Source organism: Onychostruthus taczanowskii, unplaced genomic scaffold (assembly GCF_017590055.1).
Source record: "Onychostruthus taczanowskii isolate IOZ18803 unplaced genomic scaffold, ASM1759005v1 scaffold63, whole genome shotgun sequence".
NCBI classification, from domain to species: domain Eukaryota; kingdom Metazoa; phylum Chordata; class Aves; order Passeriformes; family Passeridae; genus Onychostruthus; species Onychostruthus taczanowskii.
The window spans coordinates 4,900,354-4,910,374 of NW_024504012.1; the positions used below are offsets into that span (position 1 = coordinate 4,900,354).

At 58.7% G+C, this 10,021-nt stretch overlaps 1 protein-coding gene across 1 annotated transcript; it reads left to right on the forward strand.

Annotated features, from left to right (window-relative positions):
- The first annotated feature begins 4,362 nt into the window (after positions 1-4,362).
- Positions 4,363-6,902, forward strand: HTATIP2 (HIV-1 Tat interactive protein 2). The gene is made up of 5 exons (XM_041420124.1): positions 4,363-4,584; positions 4,661-4,768; positions 4,855-4,992; positions 5,758-5,819; positions 6,398-6,902. Exons 1-5 carry the CDS (start codon positions 4,423-4,425, stop codon positions 6,621-6,623), a joined length of 696 nt encoding a protein of 231 aa, XP_041276058.1. The 5' UTR covers positions 4,363-4,422; the 3' UTR covers positions 6,624-6,902.
- The last annotated feature ends 3,119 nt before the right edge of the window (positions 6,903-10,021 follow it).

Genomic DNA, 10,021 nt, shown 5'->3' on the forward strand with positions numbered 1-10,021 from the left:
GCCAGGATTAGCCAGGACCAGAAGTCCAGGGGCAGGTACCCCGTACCCCACACCCACAGGGACCTTGAGGCACTGGGACAGCCCTGGCTGTGGAATATAGGGATAATTTTGGGCAAATCGCTCCTGCCCACCTTATCCAGACCCTCTCAGAGATGTTTCTTTGACCTCAGCTGTAGGACAGTTCTCTGCCTCCTGCCTTTCACTGCGAAGCTGGTGCTGGAGAGCCTTCTCACTGGGCATCACTGCCACACAGCTACCCCTGCTGGTGCTGCCTGCCAGCTCCCTGGCACCTGGCAGCAGCCACATGTGCACGGCACAGATAAGGGTTTGCCAAACAGGATGCCTGGGGCATAGATAACACCAACATTATCTCACTGCTTGAGTGATAGGGAGTAAACAAGTGACTCTACCCACCTGGGGAATCCCAGGCAGCACCTCTGCCCTGCCAGCGAGCTGGGGCACAGGGTGGGTACGGACTGCTGGGGATGTGCCACATCCAGGGGCAGCCCTGAGTGACAGCCAAACCACCCTGCCTACAGCTCCTAGGAACTGTGATTGCTCTGCTTCTGCCCTGCCTGGTGCTCCATGGCACTGTGCATCCCTGGAATGCTGAGACAAGCCACTGACTCACCTGGCCCTGCCCCAGTAGAAGCCATCCTCCTGGCAGGACAGTGGTACCAGCCACAGTGGCTTGGTGTGGGGGCAGCCCAGGCACAGGAGACCCTGGTAACCAATGAACCAGGCCACCCTCACCCTGGACACCACCAGTGCTTTTGTAGTATGTCTGCTTTAATGCAGAGATTTCAACCTTCTCCCGTCTCACATAGCAAACCCAGAGCCAGATTCCTCTGCCTGTCACCTCTGTCACCCGCTGTGTGCTATTGCCTGCTCCCCTCCTCAGGCAGCAGATGAACAGGCTCAGCACCACGAGCCGTGTCTCTAGTCAGGGCTAGCCCCTGCACAGCAAAAGACATCCTCTCCTCTCGCCAGGAAATCCTGTGGCATCTCCTCCAGCTGTGCCCAGCTGTGTTTCACCTGAGACAGAAGCAACTTTGAGGGCATTCTTCACTTCTGGCAGGCCAGGATTGAGCTTTCCTCTTCTAAAAGTTCCTCTCTCTTTCTGACCTCCCTGCTTCAGCACACAGCCTGTCTGGCTCAGCTGCTGCCAGTGTTGCAGCAGGCACTCTCCTGGGTGATGATTTCTCCCCTGGGATCTTGGTTACCTTTCTGCTCCAAGGAGTTATTGTGTTGTCTATTTGGATTAGTGAGTTATTAACTGCAGATAGGGCAGGCACTGGCACAACATGTTTTAAAGTCTTTTTTATGCCTCAACCACCTTGCTTTTGTAGAGCTACAAAGTGCCCTGTCTGTACTGCCCCAGCTGTTGCAAACTGCTGGGCTCTGCCCAGTGCAGCATCCCTTGGTGCGTGATCCCAGGGACAGGGTAGCTCCATCTGAATCACTGCCCCTGTGGCCATCCAGAGCTCCATGCACAGGGTGGGTGGCCCTTGCTGAAGCTGGCTCTGCCTAAGAGTCCTGATTTCTGGGGAAAGCCCCTGCAAGAAAGAAACAAAACCTAAAATAATGAGGGGAAGGATGTTCCTAGCCACTTGTTGTTACCTTTGAAATTAATTCTTACTCCTGTGACCTCTTGCAGCTCTGCTTTAAGAGCAAGATGGTCACAGACAACAATTTAACAGTACTTCATCCATGAGCAGAAGGGTACAAGCTCCTTCACATCTAAGCAGCAAAGGCAAAAGCTCTTTTCTCCACTTTTCTGACAGGAAATTGCAAGGCAACATTGGCTGTGCTTTCCTAGCTTCTTTTTATTTTTATTTACCCTTAAGGAAAAGGACTATTTTGCAGAGAGGCATCTTGGGAGGACTCACTGGCCCGACGGGAGGTGAGGCAGGACGTTCTACTCCCACCAACCCCTGCTGCCCTGTGGGACTCAGGTGGCCCAGCCCCGTTCCAGCACCGTACCTCGCTTCCCAGGGCAGGGCGCAGCTCCCCGGGCTGCCCGGCTCCGGCCGCAGCCGGCCCTCCTCTGCTGCCTCCGCGGCTGTCACACCATCGTCACACGAAGGCTTCCCGGTACTCTGCAAGACCTAGAAACCCGCTTTTGCCCTCCAGGCGCTGAGGCCCTGCGGCAGAGGCGCGGGGCCGGCAGCAGTGTCCTCCCCGAGGGACGGCGGCGCGGGCAGCGCGCGGAGCTGTGCCGGCCGCGGCGTCTGTCCTGTCTGCCGCGGCGGAGCCGGGACGGTACCGTGGGGGTGCCGGGGCCCGCTGTGCCGTGTCCATTGGCCCGCGGGCCGTTGCTCTCCACGATGAGCCGGAGAAGGCCTGCGCCAGGGAAGTCCATAATGACCACCCCCCAGCGCACGGGCTGCCCGCCCCGGCGCCGCAGATGCTGACAGCAGCGGGGATTCACAAAGCGGGCCACCTCCTCTGGGCAGGTGAAGAGCCCATTGCCGGAGCAGAAGGTGAGGTACATGGTGCTGGGGTCTCCGCCGGCCGCCTTCTCCAGGTGCCGTCGCGCCCGGGCCCACTTGCGCTCCAGTGAGAGCACGTTCCAAGCGTCGCTGATGCTCAGCTTCTCGTAGGGGATGCCCAGCACCTGCCGCGCCAGCGCCTCCAGCACCACTATCTTCCCGCGCACCTGGCCCAGCGTTGGCACCTCCTCCCGGCACCACACGCAGCCCTGTCCCTCTTCCAGCAGGCAGCGGTGCAGCTGGGCAGCGAAGCCGGGCCGGGAGAAGATGGGCAGCTCCTCCTTGATGCGCATAAGCACGGCCTCGCCGGGGTGGGCGCGGAGGAAGTGCAGGGTGCGGCGCAGGACGCCGCGCAGGCTGGCCCGCTGGAAGGTGCAGAGGTGGTAGATACGGAGCTCGCCCCGCGACAGCTTGCAGCGCACATCCAGGAAGCGGATGCCGGCCGCCAGCTGGGCCTCCAGGCCCCAGCTCTGGCACCGCAGGCGCCGGCCACCGAACAGGCTGAGGGAGTCGTGGGTGCCAGGGATGGAGAGGTGGGAGAGGGGCAGGGCGTCGGGGAGCTCCGCCATCCAGTCAGGGCAGCAGGCTGCTGGCTGGGGCACGCAGTCGAAGGCAGCGCTGCGCCGGGACCATGTCTCCATGCCACCAGGAGAGCGGGCACCGTGGCAGCTGGCTGGCCCCCCAGAGCCCTGCCGTGGAGGAGAAGCAGACCATGAGTGGTGGGAGCATGACCCCATGCGTCCTGATCCCACCCTCCCCAGTGGTATCCCCACTGTACCATGAAACCCTGGAACACACCATACCCTATAACATACCACATGCGCCCCATATACTTTGCTGCCTGTACTTCTGTTGCACTGTACTGTTCCCCTGCTACTCTCAAGCCCCCGTCTCCGTCCTCCCGAGCCCTGGTATGCTCCAGCCTCCCCCTCATTCACCCACCTGGGTCTACCTGTGGCTGTGGAGCAGAGCCCAATGAGCAGGGCACAGCCGTGGGTGCCGGCGGCACACTGGCAGGTGGAGCGGGATGCCAGCCATTAACCCGGTGACTGTCATGACGCGCATCCTGCCTCGCAAATGGCACGTGCACCTGGGATTCATCCTCAGCCCTCGGCCAAGGAGCGCACTTGACAGACGCACCAGGCTGGAAAACCCCCTGGCTGATCCCGACAGCAGCCATTCAGGCCTCTGCACCTCCCTCCCCAGGAATCAAGACAAACGGGATCATGGTGCCGCGGGGCCCCTTGATGCTGCCCACGGGAGTGGCTGTGCAGAGCCGCGGGGTGCCTGCATGCCTGCTCCAGAGCTATGTCCCGGTGGGACCTGGACCGCCCCGGTGAGGATTGGCGTCGTCCCTGTCAGAGGGACAACGCAGTGTCCTGAGCGGGGGTCTGTGCCTGCCAGCACAGCCCAGGACCTGCTCAGCGAGAGCTCCTAAGGAAGTGGGCTTCATCTCATTGCTCTTCGGGCACCACGGACTGCTTCACACTGGAGTCACTGCAAGGCTGCCCGGCGGGGAGTGACCCACCTCCTGCCCAGGGGACAGAGCTGCCGAGCACTGAACCCAGCGGGGTTTGGAGAGGAGCCGCCGGAGAGGTCAGAGACCCCTCCGAGCATCCCTCCAGCTCACATCCTCTCCGCCTGAGCGGGGCCGGCACAGGGATCCTCGGGGGGCGTTCGGCTCTGCCACTGCAGGAACAGCCGGCGGGGACCGGCCAAGGGGCACCTTCCCTGCGCGCTGGGCGCAGCGGCCGGGCTGAGCGGGGGTCCCCGGGGCTGCCCCCGCCCAACAGTCCCGCCCTGGCCCCGGCAACAGCCCCGGCTCACGTCCGCCCGCGGCTCCCGGGGCACGGAGCGCCCCGCCCGCGGAGCCGCAGCGCGGCGGCGCAGCCGCTCCCGCCCCGGCCCGGCCCCGTCCGCTGCTCTCGGCATGGCTGCGGCGGGCGGCGGAGGCAGGAGCTGCTTCGTGCTGGGCGCCTCCGGGGAGACGGGCCGGGTGCTGCTGCGGGAGCTGCTGGCCCGGCGGGCCTTCGCCCGGGTCACGCTGATCGGGCGGCGCCGGCTGAGCCTGGGCGAGGCGGCGGCGGCCGTGGTGCGCGGGCCGGGGACAGGGCTGGCCGTGGTGGCGGGGACCGCGCCGGCGGCTCTGACCCTCGGCCTCCCCGCAGGAGCAGGCGGTGGTGGACTTCGAGCGGCTGGGCGAGCACGCCGCCGCCTTCCAGGGACACGACGTGGGCTTCTGCTGCCTGGGCACTACCAGGGCCAAGGCTGGCGCAGTGAGTGGAGACACCCTGACCCCCGGCGAGCAGGGTCCCCTCCCCTGCCCGCTCCCTGCCCCGCCGACCCTCCTCTGCCCCCGCAGGATGGCTTTGTCCGTGTGGATCGGGACTACGTGGCGCAGGCAGCGGAGCTGGCGCGGGCAGGGGGCTGCAAACACTTTGTCCTGCAGTCCTCCCGGGGGGCAAACGCACAGAGCCGCTTCCTCTACCTCCGCGTGAAGGTGAGGGGGCTGCTGGGGTGGGCTCCTGATGCTCGTGCAGGAGTCATGGGATACCGGGATGCTCGGGAAGCAAGCAGGAGCTGAGGTTTAAAGATGCAAATGGCTCGGGGAGTCCTGTTGCTGCAGGACAAGAGAAGGGCCTGGCTGGACAGCTACACAACTGTCTTCTTATAAAGCAGCACAACCCCTGCATGCAACGTCTGCCTCCCTCCAAAAACTCTAGAAACATCTGCTGGGGTTGTCCAGCCCAACAACAGTTCCCCAGCCTTAAGCTGGGATGGCTTCACAGCTATGTGGGGAGGCTCAGGGCCGTGTCCAGGTGAGAAATGAACTATCCCGCGATGGAAAGCCTGCAGGCTCCCCAGGGAGGACCACGCCCGTCGCAAAAGCTTTTTTCTCCCTATGTTGTGTGCTGCCACTCCCAAAGCCTGCTGGACTCAGAGCTGCCTGCCAGTGTCTTGTGCCGCCTGGATCCATCCCCAGGCTGGATGCTGAGTCCAGATGCTCTCTGGAGCAGCCTGTTGCAGTTTAGTGTGATGGTTGCAAGGGCGCACTGCTGACCTGTGATCTGTGTCCACCACGGGCCCTCGCCCCGGCTGCCTGGCCCGGAGAGCTGATCCCTGCCTGGTTTGTTCCAGCCTCACGCTGGCGTTAGTGCTATCCTGCCCTTGGCTCAGCAGCCCTTTCCTGCCTGTTCGTGGGGTGGCAGGGATGGTGCTTGCAGTCATCCTTGTCTCCTTTCATCCTGCCTGGCTGCTCTGACAGGGAGAAGTGGAAAACCTGGTCCAGGCTGTTGGCTTTGATCACTGTACCATTCTCCGGCCAGCGTGAGTAGTGGTGGAGGAGGGAGGGCGCAGGGTGGAGGGTTGCCAGGACAGCAGGGAACTGCTTCACTGGGAGATGGAGGAAGAGAAAGGACATATGCGGGCAGGGCTCAGGATGGAAGTGGAGAATGCCAGCAGCTGCAAATGCAGCTCATGGATGAGCAGAGTGCTTCCCAGTGCTGCAGGGAGCAAGCCCTGCAGTTTCCTATGGCCCATCCCAATGCTAGTGCCATGTGCCATGCAAGGACAGGAGCCTTGGGCTTAAAAACACAAGTTGAGGCACATAGGTCAGAGCTTAGCTCCAGATGGACCTTGACCTTATGCAGAGGGAGCACTCACCTATGTCCTTTCAAGTGTACTGTGCTCTTGCCACCTAGGAGAACTGGAATTCTGCTTTTGTCAGCACAGTGGGGAAAGGAGTTTAGTGTCCAAGGGCTCAGCTCTGTCATGTTCCGTGACCCTGCCAAAGCCCATGTCAGTTCAGGGAGCTTGTCTGGGTCCTGGTGCAGCTGGAGAACTCAGTCTCTAGCTTTCACCCTGCATTGTTTCATGATGACCCACCTCACCTCCTTGCTCTGCAGGGTGCTGCTGTGCAAGCGCCAGGAGTCCCGACCCATGGAGTGGATAGCCCAGCAGTTCTTGGGTGCTGTGGCTCGGCTGTTCCCCACTGCTTACTCAGTGCCTGTGGAAATGGTAGCCAGGGCTATGGTGGCCTGCGCTCTGCAACCAGGAGAGGGGAAGGTAAAGGTGCTGGAGAACAGGGCCATCCATGAGCTGGGAAATGCAGTGGCACAGCAGGGCACATAGAGCTGAAGGGATGGCAGGCAGGAGCTTGGTTCATGCTTCAGATGCTCTCTGGGCTGAGGATGAACGCATGCATGGGAGAGGTGTGGGGTGCTTGCATGGCTGATGTGGAGCCAGAGGTACATCCACTTCTTTGTACTTCGGCTCATTCTGTCAAGGGATCAAACATGCAGGTGCTGGCTGTTGGATGAGGATAAACAATGTGCTCTGCTGCTTGGATCCATAAAATGAATACGGGTAAAGATGATGTAATCCAGGCCTTGAATAAAACCCTGTGACTGATCTGGTTGTGCCGGCTTTGTGTTGAAATAATGTCTGCCACCCACACACCAATAACCCAGCCTCAGCCTCATGTGCTCAGATCATGTCACATCAGGGAATGCTCACAGGCAGGTGACAGGCACAGGAAAGCAGAGACAAGGCACAGCTGCCTGTGTGGAGGCTGCATTGACAGAGCACATGGTGGCACCAGTGCTGCTTGGATAGCAGAGCTCCTGGATGCTCAGCAGCAGCTGCTGAGGTGCCAGGAGTGGTGGCTCTGCCTGCAGCAGGCCTGTGCAGACACTCCTGGCCTCATCTGCTCAGGGTGCAGAGCTCTAGGGACACTGCTATCCACACCTGGCCTGCCACTTGGTACCTGTAGTCACAAAACCACTATGCAAATATTTGCAAATGCCCATCCCTCTGGGCTTTCCGTGCAAGCACAAATGAGCCCGAGTCCAGTCCCATTTTCCCAGGAAAGCTCTGGATGTGCAAAAGTTCAGGTCAGCCCTGTGCACACCTTACAGGGGGCTTGCTCCTGCCCAGGTGCCAGAAGGGGAGCAGGTTCCTTCTGTGGGCGTGGAGCAGGCACGAGGAGCAGGCACGAGGAGCAGGGCAGTGTCCCAGGCGCGGCCCCGGCTGTTCTCAGGCCTCCTGCTCGGGGTCGAGGAACTCGGTGGCTCCCCACATGGGATGCAGAACATACGTGACTCCCAAGTTCCCTGCTGGCCCGAGTCCCAGTGCTCGGGGTAACACTGCTTTCCAGGATTCTCTCTGACCTCCCCCACGGCTCCTGTGTCAGTGACTTGGATGTGGCAAATGGAAGGAGCCTAGATCTCATCTCCTCCTTCTACACAAGCATTTCCATCGTTGCCTTGGGCCTCAGAAAGTTGGTGGAGGCAGTGAGATGGTGTAGGCCTGCACCTAGACAATTCCTCAGACATGTGAGGGGCTCAGTTCAAAGGGGCCACAGAGCCACAGCTACTGATAAGACTGTCCCAGTGTGAGCAAAACAACACCTTTGGAATAGTATTTAATGCACAAAGGGAAATGAGAGGTAGCTGGTCAGCATCATGTAAATATGAGGAGCACAAAGGCTGGTCACCTGCAACACTGGGTTACACAGGCATGGTGCACTCAACGCTCAAAGAGATTTTTTTTAAAGGGCTTGTGCTTATACAAGGTAGTGGAAATGAACACCTTGAAGTGATACCACCTTGAAAGAAGTGAAAATTGAGATGAGAGAATAAAAAAAAAAAAAAAAAAAAAAAAGAATTCAAGCTCTGGAAAGTTACAGGTGAAAAGCAAGCCACAGAAGATGTGAGAAAGCATCCTAAAGGCATAAACCTGAATTATGACTATGTGAGAAGCAGAAAGTTCTCCAGGGAGGCTCAAGGACAGGATGTGATCAGGCTCTATAGGAAGGAATGAGCCATCACAGAAAGCCTCACTGTGTTACTTGCATTGCCCTTTGCTGTTAGAGAGCTCACATTACCATCATTCCTTAGGGGACACACATGTGCATGACTGTCCCAAAGCATGCAGGAGAAAAAAAAAAATTAACACCATTTTTAGAACACATGGTTAAAAGTCTGCCAGAAGGAGCACTCAGATGAATGGCTAAATACTCTCCTGGGTGAGAATTGCAGCGATCCCTTTACCAAAAGGTCAACATTGTTAAATATGATGCTAGTTCTTAAAAAGTTCCAGTGGGAACCAGGAAACAGCAAAGAAGCTAGGCTACCTTCTATAAAAGGCACGTTGCTAGAAAGGATAATAAAGTCTGGAAATAACAGGGCCAAGGATAAATTTGGTGTAATGGGAGATTCCAAGTGGCTTTTGAGGGGGCAGTTGCAAGGCACAAGTCTGGAGCCCTTTTGGAGGAAACCAGCCATTGTGTACACAAGACAATCTGCTCCTCAGAGTGCACTCAGCTCTCCAAAAAGCTCTCCCAGAAGGGCTCTTAAAGAAATTAAGCTGTCGTGAGAAGATGAGGAAGGTCTGTGTAGTTTCTTATTGGAAATATTTTCTTAGCACTCCAAAGCCTTGAAACACACAAAACAAACATTTCTTGCTGGACAAAGGTCTGTGGAAAACACAAGCCATTTCCGTGTAACCCTTGTTTCTGCTCAATGGTAACAGTTTCTTTTTCAGTGTTTCAGATAAATCTGTGTTAAAATGCACAGCTGCAATCCCAACACACAGTATAGCTTCCTTATCACCCTTCCACATGGAGTGTCCTCACACACTTTGGACCTCAGTTGCCCAGTTTGCTCTGTGCACTCCTTAAACCCCCAGCCCAGAGCTTTGGAAGAGATTTTAGACCATTGGTCACTGAATTACAGCAGAGAGGATTTGCCCACCTAGGGCTGAAGGAGGTGAAGGAGACTAAAGTCTGTAGGAAAGAGACCCAGTCCCTCCAGGGGGTCTCACTGTGGAAAGCTCCATGTTCCTCTGAGCAGCAGGAGGTCTGCAGAGATGGAGCAGAGATGGAGCCGGGATGGAGCAGAGATGGAGTCCTTGGCACGCCGGGCTAGGCTCTCGGTGTTCCAAGGGCGCGCAGCCTTGGCTGCAGCCGGGGGGAGAGCGGAGCAGGGAAGGGGCTCAGAGGCTGCAGGAGGACAGCAGGCTGCAGCCAGAGGGCAGCATTAACAAACCACCTGGTCCCCAGAGCCGCGTTCTCCTGGGATTCCCACGGTGGCTTTATTACAGCAGATTCACGATGAAAGGGTCGCTGCGTTCCCAAGGGCTCAGCAGTGGGCGTTTCCCAGGAGGTGCCACAGTCCCGCTGTCCCTCCCAGCCCTGAGCTGTGAGAACCGCCGGTCCCTTTTGCCCGACCCATGCTGCCACTGCCTTCCCTCCGAGCCAGGGGCTGCCTGAACAGCCGGCAAAGCCTCCTGCAAACAGCACCACGCTTCGAAGGAGCTCTTCAAAGCAGCCTCTGAGCGGGCACTCAGTGCCATCCTGGTGACATCCCTGCTAGCAAATGCGTGGCTCTGATGAGCTCTCTGGCCCCAAGGGCACTGGCACAGCCCAGCAAAGGTGCAGCTTGCAAGGCTATGTTCCTCCAGGGAGCAGGGGCTGCACCCCAGCTGCTGGGAGATGGGGCCACTGAGCCTTGTGCTACTCCTGATTGGGG